General features: G+C 46.8%; 1 protein-coding gene across 1 annotated transcript in view; it reads right to left on the bottom strand.

Moving 5' to 3' along the window:
- NID2 (nidogen 2) overlaps positions 1-20,524 on the bottom strand; it is a 66,765-nt gene that overhangs the window by 4,727 nt on the left and 41,514 nt on the right. Inside the window, exons 9-16 of the mRNA XM_030319095.1 lie at positions 17,472-17,615; positions 16,637-16,765; positions 15,594-15,737; positions 8,697-8,816; positions 7,654-7,884; positions 3,712-3,933; positions 2,931-3,100; positions 344-473 (exon numbers count right to left, since the gene is read on the bottom strand). Coding sequence (XP_030174955.1) covers positions 344-473; positions 2,931-3,100; positions 3,712-3,933; positions 7,654-7,884; positions 8,697-8,816; positions 15,594-15,737; positions 16,637-16,765; positions 17,472-17,615 — 1,290 coding nt within the window. The remainder of the gene's footprint in view (positions 1-343; positions 474-2,930; positions 3,101-3,711; positions 3,934-7,653; positions 7,885-8,696; positions 8,817-15,593; positions 15,738-16,636; positions 16,766-17,471; positions 17,616-20,524) is intronic.

The following is a 20,524-nucleotide window of genomic DNA, read 5'->3' on the forward strand; positions in this document are numbered from 1 at the left end:
ACTGAGGAACGGATCCTTTGTTACTTGTCCTGCCACCTCTAGTTTTCCTTCTAGACTACATACCCACCAGCCTGATGGTACCGGACATGCACAGTGCTGGGGCCAGGCAGCATCAACTGGGGCCACACCCTGAGTTCTCACTGTGAGCCATTTCTGTTGAGAGTTCCAATTTCTCAACAGGCTCACAGTAAGAATTACCTCCTTTCTTACGTATAAGTGTGTGTTTACAGAGGGGCTGGTATTGCAGTGCTTGATGAAGTGGCTTGAATGGCGCTTAACCTCCCCTGGTGAACGTAGGAGACTCAAATGAAATACAAAGCATCTTCCAGATGAAGCTGCTGACCTGAGCTGATGATCGTCTCAGGCTCTGCTCCTGGCTCCAGACTGGCACGGCTGATTGCCCGGCCAGCAACATCTGTCCAGTACACCATCCTCTCGCGGCAGTCGTAGTCAATTCCCACGACTATGGAGCCCTTTGTGGACCAAAACATGAAATTGGAAGAGTTAGGACTCCATGCATTTCCCCAGAGCTTGTGCTCAGCTGCTGCACACATGGCTGTAGTGAACGACTCACAGTAGTCCTAAGGGCAGCTATGCAGCAGGATTACACAGGTGGCTTAGAGGCTGACTTCTGGGGTCCCAGCCAGGTTTGGCCACTGACTAGCTATGACTGGTATTTAACCTCTCTATGCCTGGGTTTCTTCATTTGCAAAATGAAGATACTAGTACCTACTTTATAGTGCTGCTATAAAAATTCTACCAAAAGTTCTTGTAAAGTATCCTCATCGGTCATTAGTATACAGCAAGTGCTCAATAAGCACAATTACTGTCAGCAGTAATAAAATGATTTCATGAAATCAGCCCCTTGAGTGATTAGAGAACAAACATTAGTCTCAGCAAAGTAAGTCCTTAATACAGTACTGGGTGAAAACGTACTCCTTCTGAATGGTATCAGCACTTCTGAAACAGCCTTTCTAAAATTCACCAACATAGGAGTGCCTGGGTGGCTCAGTCAGTTCAGCGTCTGACTTCGGCTTAGGTCATGATCTCACGGTTCGTGGGTTCGAGCCCCACGTTGGGCTGTGTGCTGACAGCTCCGAGCCTGGGTCCTGCTTCAGATTCTGTGCCTCGCTCTCTCTCTGCCCCTCCCCTGCTTGTGCACGCATGTACACCTGTGCTCTCTCACAAAAATAAACATTAAAAAAATTTTTTTAATTCAACATACAACAACAAAATTTACTCTCCCTTTTCCTATAACTATCATGAGATCTTTCCCCTGAGGTTTAATCCCTTATCCCTATCTCTGCTTCTTATACAAAGCAAATGGTTTGGTTGTAATCATATGTAGAAGAAAGTCTCCAGAAGGATGGGTTAAGGAACTGGAGACTGGTGGTCACCAAACCGCTGGTTAGGGAGGTCTTCCCTTCCCTATTGCTAAATAAAGAAGTCTTTTTTAAATGCTGAGTCTGTGGTATTTCTTTACAAAACTCTGCACAGTACTTGCTTCATTCAGTTTCCAACCCAGACTCCTGGTCTGAGAAGCCCAACAGATGTGCAAAGCCAACATCTAGGGGCCATCTGGCTGTCCCTGAGGTCATACCAGCTCCCTGCTTGCCTAACAAAGCCTCCTGGGGCTGGCTTGACATGCCTCCGGGAGAGAAGTCAATATAAAAAATACTGTACAAAGCAGGTTTTGACTCCTGTGGAAAAAAATGGGCAGTTGATTTAGAGGGATCTGAAGGTCAAGAACAGTTTTACTTGAAAAGTGAGTCATCTGTCTCAGGCAGGAGTAACATCCATGTGCTTCCAGTGACCTAGGGAATCATGGGATCCATTAACCCATGTACTGACTTTAGGGTTTCTTCGAAGAAGGAGGCTCAGTTTAAGTAAATTTCCCCAAGACGTGCTCATAACCCATGTGCCATTCTCTCAGTTCTACCACCACCACCACCACCACCACCACCTTGCCCGAATGAGAGGCAAGCGCAGAAATGCAGTAAAACCATCAGCCTTGGCTACGATAGTTAGACTGAGGTGTTGACGATTTCTTAGTTTCTCTTAGAGAAGCTTACAGAATAGTATGCTAGTGGTTGCCAACACACCGAAAACTCCAAAACCTAAATCTTAAAAAAACAAACCTCTTTCTCTGAATACTACCTGCTTCTAAGCTTTTTTTGGAATCCCAAAAGTTACAGGATTAGCTTGATAACATAAGTAAAGGGAAACACGGACATTATACTCTTCTATCAGATGGACAAGTACCTGCTGCATGAAGTTTAGAAATGGAATCAGACGGCTTTCCTTAATAACCATCAGTGCCTTTCTGGCGAACTCCCTTCTCTTTTCTCCATTTTAGAGAAGAAAGCTGTCCTCCAAAATGGAGGGAGGCTGCTGGCTCAGAAAGCGACAAGCATCTCCTATGGAAAGCTTGTCCACTCCTTTCCCAGCGTCCCACTCCACCCAAATCTTCATCTGTGAAGGAGTTAGAGAAGATAGGAGACCGATCAACAGAACCAAAACGGAGGGGAGGGGGCTACAACAACGAGGCAGTCATTAACTTCTTTCCACAGAAACCACACCCTTTAGCTAGTCCTGGACCCTCTGTGGAGATGCCTGGCATGGAGAGAACCCTGGGGACTCGGGCTGAGTTTCTTTCCATTTTCCCTCGGCTCACCATACTGCCTCCATATCCTGGTAACTCTGAACTTCCCTTTCCACTTCTCTGAAACCCCATGAACCACTGGAGAAAGCCTTGGTCAGTCAGACAGGACTCCCGGCAGACAGTGCCCTCACTTTCTGTGGCAGCGGCGTCAGACTCATGGAGTTGGACCGCAGCCCAGAAATCCTCCAGGACCTCCCTCTACCTCAGGCCCTGGCCCAGATCTGAACACCCCGTACGGTCCCACCCCCACGGGAGAAATCCACTTTACATGCAGTGACAGCAGGGTCTTGGCCATGTCCTTCTGGAGCCTGGTACCATTGAGGGGCAAGTGACCGATCTGCTGGCCCTGGGCGTAGAGCAGGAAAGTGCCCACAGACGGAGGGGTCACATCAGGCCGGGGCAGGGGCCGGGCTGTGGGTGGCGCAACGGTGGGTATACCTGCCGTGGGAAGGAGGAGGGTATGAAGAATGGAGAGGAAAGAACACAAAGGTGGGTGGGGACAGGGGAAGAAGTTACTTTCCACATACCAGAACCTCCAAAAACATCAAAAGGTTTTTTACCCTAGACAGATGTATTCCAGATGTTCCTTAAAAGAAATTCTAATTTCTAGGGGTTTTTCCCCCCCCAAGGATTATGTAAAACATTGCCAATTACTAGGGAGGAAGACAACAAAACACTTCCCTCAGAACAAAGCAAAAACATTTTTTTTTCTTTTTAAGGGCAAAAAAACAGTATTGTGTCCGCTTTTCTTTGGGCCCCCAGGGTGACACGTGTCCCCTCTCACCCTGGGCTGGGGGGGAGGAACTGCTTGTTGAACTGAGTTCCAGATGTTCTAATTACAGAAACTGCTAATGACAAAACCAAACGTTAAATCCAAATAGGGATTTGGATCACAGACCAGCTGATAAATCAACACGGCATCTTAGCGACTTCTTTCACTGGACCTATGGGCGCCCCCCTGTCCCCAGCTTCACTCACAGCTGGCAGTTTCCATACAGAAAGCCCTCAGAGTGGATGAGGGGGATGAGGGCTGACCCCCGGGTGCTTACATGCAGGGGTGGTGCCTGGCTGGGAGCGGGTGCCCTGCACTTCTCTGCCATCTTTGTCCACGCACCAGCAGAAGTCACTCTTCCCGTGGCACTGCAGGGGGGTGAAGTGGCCCAGGTCATCGCACTGAGGCACATACTGATCGTCCCTGGGCGTGCCACCGTAGTGCTCCAGCAGGTTTTCCCTCCAGCGCTCGCAGACAGTCCGGGGCCTCCGGGTGGGCTCTGAGCAGATGGGGACAAAAAGCCTTTGATCGTGAGCCAAGGACAGAATGCAGCATGTGGCTGAAGATCCCCACACCTGGCCTCCCTCCTCCTAGTATCCGCCAACAAGGCCTCAGCCAAGCCCCTGGACATTGGACCAGTCAAGTGCTCTAAGAAGCTCTCCACAGGCATCCGGAGAACGGAGAAAAGCTCCTGGGCCAGGAGGATTTGTCACAAAGGCCAGCCACGTCAGCAGGGAGCAAGAGGAGGTTAAGATCAGGGGTGCAGGGCACACTCGGGCTCGGCCCATGGGGACACCTCTGCCGGGGCCCAGGACCTCTGCTAACAGAGCCCTTTGGTGGGGACCCTCCTCGGGGACCCAGGGGCCTACATGATACTTAAAGGCAGTATTTATTCTTTCCCACTTGGTTCAAGTTCCAGGCCTGCACCTGAGAGGACAATCTTGACACTGGCCACGCGTCTTACAAACTAGTCCTGACCTACTGCCTGCCCTACTTTGCCCTACTGCCAAACTATTCCTGCCTCCTATTCCTACCCTACTTATGTGGCCCTCAGCTCTGCTCACTGGAAAACTATATGGAGTAAGACTCACTGTAATTAGTAGGGGTGCGCATGGAGGACGTGGTGGCCAACAGCTCCATACTGACTGTTAGACGCTCCAGTTCCCGGAAGCCCTTTGGCTCAAAGCTGAACATTTCTCCCGGGCTCCTGCTTCCTGCCCATAGCTCTGCCCCACCCTTGTCCAGCATCCTCCCCTCTGCTCGCCCTCCTGGCTCACCACCCGGCTTACACTCCTGTGAGCTCTTGCAGAGTAGCTTCTCTAGCTGCAGTTTTCTCCCTGCTTGCTTCCACAGGGCTGTCGCTCTGTCCCAAACGTGGCGGTTCTCTGTCTGCAGGGAGTCTGCTGCGGCCTTTGGAAGTAACTTGTACCCCCGTCTGTCAGAGGAGTATCTAAAGGAGCTCGTTAGAAGCTGCTGCTGCTTTAATTCCTGTAACTCGAAGCCTGTGGTCTGTGGAATCACACAGCCAAGTACCTACATGATACCACCACCTGGGTGTATGCCATTAATCTCAGAACAAAAACGGGGACCCTGCTTTCCACCGTCAGCGCTGCTGTCCCCTAGACTTTTTCCTGTCAGTAAATAGCACCTCCATTTTCCATTGTGTGGGCCCAATCATCCCTGACTCCTTTCTGTCTCTTGCTCTCCACATCTGGTAGGTCAGAAAAAGGTCAGCTGTGCCTTCAAAATACATTCAGAAAATCTTCACTTTGCACTATATCCACCCCTATCACCCTGGTCGGAGCCTCATGGTCTCCTGCTAGGATATTACAAAAACTTTCTCACTTGGTCCCTGGCTTCCACCCACTTTCCCGCCCCCCAATGTAAACAGCCAGCAGCCAGAAGAGTCCCTTTAAAACGTCATTTCTGGGGCACCTGGATGGCTGAGTCAGTTGCGCGTCTGACTTCGGCTCAGGTCGTGATCTCATGGCTTGTGAGTTCGAGCCCCGCATTGGGCTCTGTGCTGACAGCTCCGAGCCTGGAGCCTGCTTCTCCCTCTCTCTGTGTCTCCCTCTCTCTCCGCCCCTCCTCCACTCGTGTTCTCTCTCTCTCCCTCACTCCGTCTCAAAAATAAACATTTTTTTAAAAAGCAAAAAAATACTTCGAACACAGTCATTTCATGTCACTCCTTTGGTCAAAACCTCCACTGGCCTCCAAGAACAAAGTTGGAAACGTTACAATTCGGTTCTAGTACCTACGATTCCTCCGGACAAGAGGGAGGATGGTTAACAAAATCCTCAGAGCTCAAACCCAACTAGCTCAACTCCAAGACTCACCAGGTCTGGTGGCAACGGATGCCCTTCAGGTGGCCTCTATAGTTCATAACCCTTGGGAAGCAGAGTTCTTTATAAGACCCAACGGAGAAGGAGACTTCCTCACCCAAATGTGTCTCAAAGAATCTGGACAGGGAAAGGTCACTTCTTCAAACACTAACGAGCCACCTCAAGGTGGGATGCCCCGCAGAAGTTCCCAACACGGCTCCAGGTCCGCCCCGCAAACTCAGAGGGTGTGTTCTTAGCTCAGGGGACCACCCGATGAGGCACGGCTCTGTCTGGAATGGAGACACACGGCTCACTCAGCTTCTGGGAAGTGGGCACATCACTGATACGTGTGCATCCCTCTCATTCCTTACTATTTGAAGCTACTTCTTAATCCAACCACAGATTGATTTCTGGTTTCGGTTGGCAGGGTTTTAAATAGTTTGAAATCTTGGACACAGACTTTTTTCTCTCCCTTCAAGCCAACCCCATTATGCAGATGGGACTAGTCAGAAAAGGCAGCCAAGGCCAAACCAGTGCCAAGAGAGGAGCCTGGGCCACTGGGGGGAGAGTCTGCACAAGACAATGTGTCCCTCCCTTCAGTCATTAACTTCTCATTCTCTTGGCTCCCTTCTGAATCACGGTCCTTAAAACTAAATGCTTGTCTTAGTAAATAGAACTCTGAACCATTCCCTAAGGCAGGTCCCAACCATCTGATTTCTTTAAATCCCAGATGGAGTTAGAACCAAGACTTTTTAAAGATTTTAAAGGAGTGAAACAGGATTTTTCTTTCCTTTTTTTCCCCCTTGGACCTGTCAAATCTTTTCCTAAAAATAGGGACAAGAGGAACTAGGAATGTCACTGCGGAAACAAAGGTATACATCTAGATCAAACATTACCAATTTTTACCTGTGTGAATCTTAGAACTACTCATGTCCCGGCCATTGTGATATTGTTGACAGGATCAAAACTGGTGCTAATTCACCAGCTCTTCTTACTCTCATGTTAAAAGCCAAGATTTATCTTTTCCAGTAGTAAAAATAGCAAGCTCATGGCTATAGGAATTTTTGGCTAAAATGGAATCAGATCAATCCTACATTCTTCATAATAAAGTTCTTCTGTAGTTTTAAAAACGTGCTTTCCACTCTTAACAACTCAGCAAGGAATACAATCTGCCTTGGCAACCTGCGGCTGGCAGGACATGTGAGCACTTGATAGCCAGGCCCCACCCCCCCGGGGAGCACGGAGAGCCCTCAGATGGTTACAGACACGCTCACCATTAGCATCTCAGACCGCACGGGCTAACACAACAGGTCCCTGCATCTCTTCGGACAGTGGCTGGGGCAAGGGGGTTCCCCACTGATATGCCGGGCCTGCCTAGGGTCATTAGCTTAGAGCAAACTAGTGGGATCCACCCACAGGTGTCTGCTTATTTTTCCTGTTAATACTAAACTGGCCTTCATACTGCTTCCTGAAATTCAGAAGGCAGAGTGTAGTGATATAAAGGAACATGTGCAGGCAGTTCTCTTTGGACAGAAGGCTGGTCTGGCAAGATCCGTTAGCTCCAAGGCCTCCCTAAGCTGCCGTAACAGGTCTCGGGCAGTGGCCTCAGCCTGACCTACACCATTCATCTCAACGTCCCGTCTTGTACCGGGCAAGTCTAAGGCTGGAGTCCAACGTGTAACAGTGATGTCAGTCTATGTCCCTGTCACCTGAATGTGTGCACAGGTGGGCACAGATCATCTGAGTGGTCCTAGGAGGAAGGAGGCTATGAAAGGACAGCAGTCGGCCCCGAGTCTGCACGGTCTGGGCAGGAGTTATAATCTGCCCCACAGGCTGCGCCATTCAGCTTCTCAAGCCCCGGGCCTAGGTCGGTACAAGCTCCTTCCTGCCTGGCTCACCTGCTGGTCCGCAGTGAGGTGGTGTGGAGCCGGGTGGAGTCCGGGTGCCGGGGACTTCGTGACCATTGGGGTCCACGCACCAGCAGAAGCCAGTGCTCCCGTGACACTGCAGTGGCAGGAAGTGGCCCTGCTCATCGCACTGGGGGATGTGCACCCGGGAGCCAGGATAGGTGTGCTGAGCGTGGGCACTGCGCTGCTGGCGTTCACAGGGTTTCAGTCCTGATGTGGGGTCTTCGGAGACCAGGGTGGAGGAGACGTACCAAGAAGGAATAAAAGACATTGCAACCCATCCACTTTTACCAGCTAACTTCAAAGTCTCTCGTCTGAGGTGATGTTCTTTGCTTATTTTTCCCTCCCTATACTTGGGAGACAGCATAACATGGGAAAAAAAATAGCCGGGCACTGAGATTGTGAACTCCTGGATTCTTATTTTAGTTCTGCCACTATCTACCTAATGTCTCCCTAATTCTCACAGTTCACCCTGTTAAGTCCTGAGCTGACCGTACCTACTGTAAAATCGCCCCTCCCTCAGCCCTAAGGGTAAAATGAAGAACCCATAGCTTGTGTCCAAACATCCCAAGAGACTTGGGAGAAAACAAGTAAACCTCTGTTCATCCTCTCAAGTCCAGAGTCTAAGTCTGAGAAGCTCCAGGTCAATGGCAATCACTAGGTCACACAGTGCTGGCCAAGACCTCCTAGAGTGTCACCGCGGGGGCTTACTACCAGCTCACTAGGTGCATATGGCTCCTATTTAGTAAGCTTATCCCAGTCCTTCATCTAAATGACACTTACCAAGGCAAAGCAGATCATGATGGGAGTTGAACACAGCTGCCACTAGGTAGGACAATGGGTGGGGTCACACTCCTGGCCTCCCAGATTACTAATAACCAGGGACTTCTAAGTAAACTAGAAGGAGGGAACAGGAAGAAAATCCAGAGCCTAGAAAAGCCTTGGTCCCGATAAGAACAGGCTAAAGGCTGTAGAAAAAATACACTGAAGGAACTAGGAGTTTTCTGTGCCTCAGGCAGCCCTCAAGACCTTACCAGGTGTGCACTGAAATCCATCCCCATGATATCCAGGGAGGCATTGGCAGGAGAACGAGCCAGGGGTATTGTAGCAGGTGGCCGAGGGGTGACATCTGTTTTCCGAGCATTCATCAACATCTGCAGAGGCAGGAACAGGGATGGGGTGGGGGGGGGCAGGGAGGAACAGCATGACTTCACTGCACCCAACTGGGGCTACTACGCGGCCCTAGTACATGTGGGTCAATGCCAAGGGGTCAACCTTAGAAGATCTCTGGGCATGAGCAGAAATATGCTGACAGCTAAAGGCGGGCTAAACATACAAAGTCGAGGGACATGTGAGCGAACCCATTAGACTAAGAATGTACAGTGTAGAAATCAAATGTGTGGTCACTTCCAGAAAAAAAAAATATCCTGCGGTGTATTTCTAGAGTATCTTTCATCCACAGTGAATTCCAGGAAGTTATTACCTTTGAACTAGCCTTTGGGCTGTAAATCACTCACTTCCTTTCAGTACCACAGCAGTAAATACATGTAACAATGGTTTCGGTCTTGCCCTGTTGGCACCATGTCCCTATAACACCAATCTACAGATCCGGAGAAGCCCGGTGAGGCTCCAAATGCTTTTTCAACTAAGTCTGGAAGCACATCCAGTCTCCCGGAATCAGAGTCCTACCATCTACAATGCCCAAGGAATCAGAAATTTTCTCTACTTTCTACCTTTAGAAGAAATAGAAAAGCGTCAGAAAAATATTATCAGAAGTTTGGAACAACACATTCAAAAGAACATCTAAGGGCGCCTGGGTGGCTCAGTCAGTTAAGTGTCTGACTTCGGCTCAGGTCACGATCTCGCAGGTTGTGAGTCCGAGCCCCGTGTCGGGCTCTGTGCTGCCAGCTCAGAGCCTGGAACCTGCTTCAGATTCTGTGTCTCCCCCTCTCTCTGCCCCTCCCTGCTCACGCTCTGCCTCTGTCTCTCAATAATAAATAAACATTTAAAAAAAAATTTAAAAAGAACATCTAAATTTGTCAGGTTTATCAGTACAAACAGTTCAGGCCCTCCCACTCTCCACATGGTACTGTAAGGATTAAATTTCATATTTCTCAAAACTGCAACATCCTAGGGGTGTCTGGGTAGCTCAGTCGGTTCAGTGTCCAACTCTTGACTTCAGCTCAGGTCATGATCTTGCGGTTCCTGAGTCTGAGCCCGACATCAGGCTCCATGCTGTTGGTGTGGAGCCTGCTTGGGATTCTCTCTCCCTCCCTCTCTCTTCCCCTCCCCTGCTCTCTCTCTCAAAATAAACTTAAAAAAATTTTTTTAAGTTACAACATCCTAGAACCTTACATGCCAGCTTATAGTCCTTTTATTTACTGCAATCAGCATATGCAGACAATAGCAAGACAGTCCCCTTTCCCCCCAAAAAACCTATGAGAGTCAAACTATTAAAACCAATGGCTAGTGGTTGAGATAAGCTCTCTGCAGAGATAGGAAGTCTTCCAGAGTAAAAGGAGGACAAAGAGTGTAAGTCTGATCAAGGCTCCACTGAAAAGAAAGCCGTCACTTTCACGAAAACACCCAAAAAACGATTTAAAAAATGGATGAAAAAAGGTGGGTTGGGGTGATCAATGTGAAACCTAGAATTATGTGAGTCCCAGAAGTGAATTGCATCAATTTGCTATAGCCCATGGCAGAGACACATAGAACCCAGGAAGCCCAAGAGCCACAGCGTGAATTTGACATGGATCAGCTGGGGACAGAGTTGGCCCCTCAGCCGGCCTCCCATGCCCCAGGTGAAATCTCTTCTAGGGTTATGACTACCAGCCTTGCTATGACCATGTGCTCACTGAGCCACCCTCCCAGGTGCCGGTGAGCAGACATGTTCGTGGGAGAGGAATCTCTTATGTCGTAATTAGCGAATTCACATTCTGCTTATCCTCAGTCTTAAGGAAGTTTCGTCAACATACATTAGCTCCCCTAAGTCCAAAACCATCCTGAATGCTTGACAGAACGGAGTTTAATGCCACCCAGAGAGGCTCTGCCCAGATGAACTGGCCTCCCTAGTTACCTTCTTTCCACCTACAAAGGCAGGAAAGTACAAGGTTAGAAACAAACAAGGTTGTCTGGTTAGCTCCTCAGTCAACCAAAGAGAAACCAAACTAATCACAACAAAAACTCTATCTCCAATCTAATCAATAGGTTCTATATTGTCATATTTAATTATCTTTGAGTCTGGCCCTCAGTCTCTTGACAAGGACAACTCCAGCACCTAGCTGGGCAAAGCCAGTGACCATCCAGTTCCTTGGGCCTGCAAGAGGCCATAAAACTGGCTGTAAAACCAAAGCTGTAAAACTGAACATCCAGCAGGAAATTAAATGCAGGAAATTGAAGCTATTCATAATACATATGCTAAAAGGACTTCTCATGCTAACAGGAACCCCAGGCAATGACAGGAAGCAGGAATTCCTGAGACACAGGGCCTATTTCTAGAACCCATGGATCAGTTTCTTGAGATTGTTTTTGAACTAAGGGAGAGGGGACTCCCCAGAGCTACCAGGTTCCTTATGTTCTTAAAGCCTACGACCTAAGAATTGTGATCAGACTGAAAGCCGGTCATCTTCCCACAGATACTAGAGTCAGGGGGAGGGACACTAATGGTTGTAAATGACCAGCAGGAGAAAGCCCTTGAAGGGACAGAAAGCATCACAAGTGAGGAGCCCCCGTCCCCTAGAAGCTGGAGGAGGTAAAGCTCCCTGAAACACAGTCCCCCATACCTCCTTGGAAGACCTCACACCATGACAGAAAATGAGTGCAGTCAGCCACTCCAGAGCCTGGGCTCAGAGCAGGCTATGGCTCCTCCCAAGGAGTGCTAACATTGAGGGGTGTGGGGGGAACTGGGGCTTTTGTGTAATGAAGGGGAGCTCTTCCCTCTATCACAGGATGTCAAGTGTCAGGACAGAAAGCATGGAACACTTTCAGCCCCTAGGGAAGGGAGAAACTCCTTGTTGCTACGCTCAGGCTGGGAGCTGCCATTTATGCCTAACAATCCCTGTCAGGGGTCTTTAGGGGCTGTCAGAACACTGAGGTCAAGACGACAATGTTTGGGGCACAGTAGAACTCCTTTGCCATTCAGGTAATGAAACACGGCTCAATGTCAGCACAATTCTCCATTCTATTCTGTTAAGCTGGTAAAACACCTGTATGGAACATTTGTTAAAACCCTCCATTTTGAATTCATGCTTTGGTGTTTCAATGCTTTCACTGCCGTAATTCTGAGCCCATACCCAAATCAGGCGAGGTCCCTTCAAAACAAACCCAACCACCGGATTACCAGATTCTAGCTACCCTTAACCCATCCCCCCCAACCCCCTTTGCTTTCAGACCATCCAGTGAAATTTCCAGACCCCAATAAAGGCTTCGGCCCACAAGTTCTAGCTCCCCACCTATTCGGTCAAGCACCTTGCTGGGTGTGCCCCTGTGTGGTATGTGGTGACCCTCTCTCTGGGACCCATGAGCATAATAAACTCCTTCCTTGCAAACCTTGTTCTCTTCTCCTGTGGCTTCACCAACTTTACCATACCCTACTTAACATCTCTCTTTTTAGAACAGAAAACCAGAGACAGAATAACCTAAGTGCCTCTCCTCACGTCCCTCCTGAGCAGTGATGGTGCTGAGGGATGTCCCACCCGTAACTCAATCGCTTCTCCTGGAAAGGGCCCAACTCAAGACACACTGCTTCACCTGGCAAAGTTACCAAGATCTATGAGGACAAACATGCCTGAGAAATACTGGCTCATACCAACACAAGGTGGACATCAACCCTGAAACCATTGCAATCGGGGTTGATTGAGGGAAGCTGGAAAAGATTGAACTCTACTTGGATAAAAGTAGTAACTGCTGGTGACTCAGACTAGACTGAGAACCCAAAGCCAAGTCCAGCCTCTCCAGGGAACCTGGTTTTTAACAAACTGGCTAGAGAAAAACCCACACGCCTTTTATTGCTAGTTTAATGGAGTAAAGAATAACATGCATGCTTCAAGAATGCGCACTTTCCACAAAATAGAGCTTCTATCTCTATTTTTCTCTATTTTGCTATTTTCTCTCTATGGCCACAGGTACACATGCACATTGTGGCATGTCTTTAAATATGTGCATGCATGTGCATACACCCACACACACGTATGTACTTATCCTGCAAATCACCTTCATGACTAGCCCAGTCGGATTTAGGCATGGCATAGGTCTTTAGGAAAAGGACTATTCATTCTCTTCTACTCCACAGTCTGAAAAGCTTGGAAGGCAACCCATGGTAATGGATTCTGGGAGACAGCCTCTAAGGACCCCCAAAGATCCCTACCTCCTAGCATTTGCAATCTTATGTAATCCCCTTCCCTTGAGTAACTTGCATCTAATCAATACACGAAAGCAATACTGAGGGGATGTCATTTTTGTGATTATAACTTCCAATTCGCTAAAAGACTTTCTGCCACCGGCTTTGATGAAGTAAGCTACCTTGTTGGAGGTCTGTGTGTCAAGAAGCTGAAGGTCATCTCCAGGCCACAGCTAACAAGGACCTGAGGCTCTCAGGCCTCAAGGAATTGAATCCTGCCAATAACCATGTGAGGATGTTTCCCCAGTTAGGCCTTTAGAGGAGACCCCAAGCCTACCAGACCCCTTGTTGCAGTTTTGTGAGGATCTTTTTAAGCAGAGGACCAAGCTAAGCCATTCCCAGGCCCTTGACCTATAGAAAATAAATGTGCATTGTTTTAAGCTACTGTATTTTGGGGGTAATTTGGTATGCAGCAATAGGTAACTAATACACTAAGGGAAGCAACTGATGGGTTTTAAGTTTGTGAGTTCCAGAGAAAATCCCAAATGCAGAGAAGCAAAGATTGAATAGGGACAATTAAAAATGGCAGAAATCAGCAAGAGGGCAGTAATAACAATGAATGGCATTACTCACAAGTTCCCAACATGGAAAAGTAACCAATTTTAACATGATCCCAAAGATAATCAAAGTTTTACAGGACAAATAGAAGTTAAAAGAAGGAAGAGAGAATGATTCTAGACGGGATTAGGGCAAAAACTATCTAACTCAATTAACATTCTGATTAACACTCATCACACCTAGGCTGCAGTTAATTTCAACTTGTTAGCTTTAAACCAAAGACCTAAGAAGTGAAATACTTTAAAGGCACGATCTCTGCTGACCTGAGTGGCCGGATGTTTAAATACGCAATTCTACTGACAAGATTTTGCTTCTCCAGGCAGTCTCATCTCTTAAATGTGCTAAATGGAACTGAATGGTAAAGCTCCACAAGGGTGGACAAAACATTATTCCCGCATGAAGAACAGAACCATGAGGAGTTTGTGCACCTCACATCCTGAACTCCATACCTGTGGAGGCTACCCTCTGTGTGTCAAGAGTGTATCTATTACCGATGGAACTCTTGGGCTGGTCAAGTGGGAGAAGCATCTGTGAATTCCAACTCTACCTCATTCTCACTGGGAAGCAGTTGAGCTCTGTCTAAAACTGGGGATATTTTTAGTAGAGAAAAAAACAAAACAAACCAGGGCTGAACTGAGCCACGGCTTTGGGTCATTTCAGTATAAACTGTGTTTTTAAGAAAAGCATACAGCAGAACTTCTGTACAACAGAAGTGGAAACATGAAAGAGCCAGTTCAGACAATACCAAATGGCCCAGCACAACGAGGAAGGAGAGGACGGCTGTGCTGCCCTGACACGTGTTCTGTCCAGAACGGACGGCGTCAGTGGGCTCGTCCGGGAGCCTCTCCGCTGAGAGGGAAGGGAAGAGGAATCAGGAGCAGAAGGAGAAGCGAACATCTGGTAAGGAGGCGGGGCGGGCATGTTGTTTCATCTGCTGTGAAGCTCCCAGGGGTCACACGGCTGTTCTAGCACATCAACGGTGGCCCAGCCAATGCAAGCAGCAGTCTGAAGGGAGGGGGGAACCCTGTGTTCCAGGTTTATAATCCCCACACAGACCCTTTTCCCACCATTCTCTCATTGCCGGTGTCTCATTTTACCCTAACTTTGTGCGCATTACTGACAGCATGAAATGGAGTTTCAATTCCATCATGTCACTGGATATATTTTGAAAACCTTTTGTGGATTATGTAGATTTCTTAAATAATCTCTATATTAAAAGTACTACTAATCCCAGTTTCATGAATATTTATACCCAGAGAATTATACCTAGTTCAGTAACAACCTCAAACATTATTATTATTTAACCGAGTTAAATTTTAACAGTTAGTCCTGCATTCCAGTTTAGTGATTTTATAAAATACTGTACCAAGTCTTAACCAGCTTAAATGTGGTTAGATTTCTGGGGGGAAAAAAAAAGTTTTGGGTATTTATGTATGCATTACTATCCTCTTAAGACAGAGTTCTCTCTCTCCCCACCCCCTCCCCTTCTCTCCAGAGAGAGAGGTGAGAGGGAAAAAATGAGAAAGAATTGCATGTATGTTTAGAGATTACTTAAAATACCCCTTCAACCAGTATCATAAGCAACTCAAAGTTACGCACAACTGGAAGTGCTAGACTAAGTCACTGACCATAGATGGAAGGATGGAGACTTCCCAACAGGTGAATAGGCTTTCCCGAAGTTCCTCCAGCCTACGCCAGCTCTAAGGAACAGAAGGTTGGCTACAAGCTCGCAGTGGCTTCCTAGTGCTCCAGGAACATCCCCACCATATGCTCACCAATCTAATCCAAGGGAAAATACCCTTTGCTCTGCTTTTTGACTCAAAGGACAGCTTTTCTCTTGCTCTTTGGACAATTCCAAGGCTGTGTGAGTCAAGGAAGGGAGAAGTCCTTTTGAGAAAGGTTCCGGTTACGTGGGGATGTTGCATACGAGGCAACTTTCCAGAGTCACTGAGGCTGACGACCCGCAGGTACTCACCAGTACATTGGTGCCCGCTGCCAGTGTAACCAGGCAGGCAGGTGCAGCTGAACGTGCTGCCCCCATGGTAAATGCACCGGGCCTGGTCAGCAGGAGCACAGGAATGACTGCCATCTGCACAGGGGTTGGGAGGTGGGGCGATCACTGAAAAGAGAAGAAGGCAAGGACATCTGAGAGTTCAGACCTGCAGATGGGTGAGACTGCTCCTCCCAGTGTGATTCACACACCCATAGCATCAGGACATCTAGGGGCTTAGAAGGCATATAGGTTCTCAGGCCCTATCCCAGAGCCAGTTAATCAGAATCTGACTTTCAACAAGATCCCTGGATGGCTTGTATGCGTATTAAAGTTTGAGAAGTGCTGGTCTGGGTTTGTGGTTAAAACTCTAGACATGAAGATCAGTCATTAAAATAGTGCTTGATAAAGTTTATAACTCACCAGAACTACACACACACACACACACACACACACACACACACACACACACACACAGTTTCTATGATCACTGCTACTCTTTCATCCCACTGGGTTAAAAAGTGTACTTTCTCTATCATCGTCTGGCTTTACCAATGGGATGAATTTGGGATCCTAGTTCCTGTGGATCCACTTTTAGGTCCAAAGGTTTCTTTTTCTTTTTTTTTTTTTTACCCTTGAAAGAGTACATTTATTACAGATGGAGTTGTATAGCTGGCCCAGTGGGGCGAGCATCTTTGAATCATAAATCTGTTTCATTTAAATTTGAGAAATATTTTACTTCTGTCCAGAACCGGTGGTATTAGAGGTTCACAGTCTTGTTATATGATTGGGCCAGATACCAAGACACGCAGGAATCCCAACTGGGTGAACACCCTTCAATAACTCAACACCGAAAGGAAAGCAACATACAAACCCAGGGCTGAACTGGGCCATAGGGTTATTTCAGCGCAAAGTGTTTTCAGAAACCATATGGCAGAGCTTCTGTACGTTAGAGCGGAAACATTAATGAATCAAAGAGCAAGGTTCAGCACTATTTTGGCCAAAAAGAGAAATGGCTTAGCACTCACATATACAAGTGTGGTGGTCGTCTGCAAACTCATAACCACTCCGGCAGTCACAGCTGTAGCTGCCCGGCAAGTTGGTACACACAGAGTTGGGGCCACAGTGATGGAAGCCCGTTGCACATTCATTTACATCTAAGAAGAAATAACGACAGAAAAGCGCGGCTTAAATCAAGGGTTCCACAAGTGAAAGGTCTGAACACTCGATGTTTCCTCACTACTATGAAGCTTCAACAGGACAAATAAATTGTGGACTAAACAGAAGTCCAAAGGTAAGATTTCTAAGCATCGACCAGAATGCATGTTGCAGATTATAATATTTATCTGCAGTCAGTCAAGTATAAGTCCGAGGGAGAAATATTTCAATATTCTAAGCATTCTTTAGACTTTATTTAAAAAAAAAAACCACTCAACATTTAAAAGAAAAACACACTAATGACTTTTCTTTTAGAAATGTAAAGAAATTTCTGTGGGTTGTGGGGATATAATAGGGGGAAAAAAAACAATGTCTGAAAAACCTGAAGACAACCTGAAAACACATGTTTTAGTAAATATAAGAAAATACTTAATACAGGATTAAAATGACAAAACTTAAGAACTCAAAATATGCAGGAACTGCAACAGTTGTCTTCTTTCTCCAGTCCCAGCCCCAAACACCCACGTCCAAACTATCCTCTCAAACCTAACCAGAATATGCTTCAGTTTTTAAATAACAGCATTTAGGTTAATAGCTGCTAAACTTGTCTTGTTGATCAGTGGCGATCATAAAAGCAGACGCACCTATCTTCTATAAACACAGGGCTGGAGGACCCCGTGAAAGAACACAGCGCATACAACTTACCCACACAACTCCGTCCATCTCCCTGGTACCCGGAGGCACACTTGCAGGTGTAGTCTACACCTGTCCCTGGATGGCACCGAGCTTTCGTGTCACATGCGTGGCTCCCATCGAAGCAAGGATTCACTGGGGTGGGGGTTGAGTCCACTGCATGAGCAGAGAGGGAATAAACCACACTAGCACAATCTGGTTGTTGTAAAGAGAATGGCACAGAAAGGAGATCAAAGACTCCATGGGGCCCAAAAATAAATTCAAAATGGATGAAAGACGTAAAGGTGAGACAGGAAATCATCAGAATCCTAGAGGAGAAAACGGCAACAACCTCTTTGACCTCGGCCACAGCAACTTCTTACTTGACATGTCTCTGAAGACAAGGGAAATAAAAGCAAAAATGAACTATTGGGACCTCATCAAGATAAAAAAAAACTGCACAGCAAAGGAAACAATCCACAAAACTAAAAGGCAACCAAAGGAATGTGAGAAGATATTTGCAAATGACTTATCGTATAAAGGTTAGTATCAAAATCTATAAAGAACTTACCAAACTCAACACCTGTAAAACAAATAATCCAGTGAAGAAATGGGCAGAAGACATGAATAGACAGTTTTCCAAAGAAGACATCCAGAAGGCTAACAGACACATGAAAAGATACTCAATATTGTTCATCATCAGGGAAATACAAATCAAAACCACATTGAAACACCACCTCACGCTGGTCAGAGTGGCTAAAATTAACAACTCAGGAAACAAAGGATGTAGGTAAGGATGTCAAGAAAGGGGAACCCTCTTGTACTATTGGTGGGAATGCAAACCGGTGCGGCCACTCTGGGAAACAGTGTGGGGGTTCCTCAAAAAATTAAAAATAGAATTACCCTACAACCCAGCAATAGCACTACTAGGAATTTATCTAAAGGATACAGGAGTGCTGATTTGTAGGGACACATTTACCCAATGTTTATAGCAGCACTATCAACAATGGCCAAATTAGGAAAAAGCCCCAACGTCCATCAACTGTTGAATGTATAAAGAAGATGTGATATATATATGTAATGGAATACAACTCAGAGATGAAAAAGAATGAAATCTTGCCATTTGCAACAACATGGATGGAACCGGAGGGTATTATGCTAAGTGAAATAAGTCAGTCAGAAAAAGATATCATGTGTTTTCACTCATGTGGAATTTGAGAAACTCAACAGAAGACCATAGGGGAAGGGATGGAAAAATAAGTTACAGAGAGGGAGGGAGGCAAACCATAAGAGACTCTTAAATACAGAGAACAAACTGAGGGTTGATGGGGGGGGGGGGGGGTTAGAGGGGTGGGGAAGATGGGAGATGGGCATTAAATGGGAGATGGGCACTGAAAAGGGCACTTATTGGGATGAGCACTGGGTGTTGTATGTAAGTGATGAATCAAGGGAATCTACTCCCAAAGCCAAGGCTACGCTGTATACACTGTATGTTAGCTAACTTGACAATAACTAAAAAAAAAAAAAAGAGAGACTCCATGGGACTGACTATATCCTCATCTGTTTGGGGGCCCACCAGGCGACCTTACTAAATTATTAATCCCCAAAACTGGGCTGGATTATCCAACCTACAGTTTTAAATTCCAGAATGGCTTCCTCTTCCCTACTCTACAGACACCTAACCTTTTATTACTTACATTAGGCTTGTGTCCAAGGAATAAAAACATCCAAAACATGACCAACTTTTATTTCAAAGTGCTTTCACTCTATCACCTCATGTGACTCTCCGAACTTTGTGAGGTTGGCTGTCATCCCCATTCCCTTTGCAGGTAAGTGAGTGACATTGGAAAAATTGCCCCAGCTCACAAAGCCAGGAAATGATACAGCAGGAATGCATACCCCCAATTTTTGTCCCTAAAGTGGGCAAGACCTCACTAAAATTCACCATTTTAGAAGTCAAAATTTCATTAATGGGAAATCTTGCTTTTATAAGATTTAGAAGACTAAAGAGGAATGATTTTTGCAGTATTTCCTCTTCAGGATTAACCTTGCCAGAGATCCATCCACCCACTGGGTAGTGAGAACTGTTAACATCTGAGATCTTCCCTAAAGTTTTATTTCTAGACAGAGTAGAGTAGTAATGCTTAGCGAGCACTTATTTGCCAGGCACTGTTCTAAACCCTTTACATATAGCATCCCTTTAAATCCTCATGAGTGCACTGTGAAGAAGACATTAATATCTTCATTTTTTACTACAGTATGGAGAGGCCAAGTAACCTGCCCAAGGTCATAAGACAAGGTGCATGGAGTGGGGACAAGAAGCCAGGCAGTCTGTGCTTTCCACCACTTGGCTACAGACACCACTGAAGGAACTTCATAAAGTGGGCTCATCTAAGCCAAGGGCACAGACGTGGTGTTGGAGAGAGCTCCAGACACAAGGAATCCATTAACTCTGGGCACTTCCGTTTACTCCTCTGATTCCTCAGGTGTAAAATGGGAATAAAGACAATGCTTAGATCTGCTAAAACTGAAGAAAATAAAGCAAACCTGACATAATGTACGTGGAAGGCAATTTCTCTCCCCACAGGCAGGCCCGCCCAGTCCCTAGTGACTCTGTTCCCCCCTTTTCTTCCTCAGTGGGGCCACTACTCTCAACATGCTTTCAGCTTTATGTCTCAGTTCCTAGAATTAATTCTAATCTTAGATCCAAAAGATTTCAAGAGCTTTATCCAAACCTCCCAGGCTTTACATCAAGCCATCCCTGCTACCAAGAGGGCTTCGTCTAAGTCATAACTGGAGCTTCTGCCTTGGACTTCTGCCTGTGCCTGGTCCCTGTCTTGACAGCCAGCTCGGTACACCCCAAGTTCTGCCCGGATCACGACAGCTCCCACTGCTCCAGGGACCAGAACCTTGGCATTGGTGGATACACTGGCAACACCACCTACTTGAACTTTCTGGCACCACCTCCTCCTAGATTCCCTCTCATTTCTCTCTGGCTCACCCACATCTCCCACCCTCCTTACCTCAGGTGGGTGGGCCTTGCCCAAAGTAACTCCTAGTCTAGACTCAAGGTGACACTTGCTGCC

Source organism: Lynx canadensis, chromosome B3, assembly GCF_007474595.2.
Source record: "Lynx canadensis isolate LIC74 chromosome B3, mLynCan4.pri.v2, whole genome shotgun sequence".
NCBI lineage: Eukaryota > Metazoa > Chordata > Mammalia > Carnivora > Felidae > Lynx > Lynx canadensis.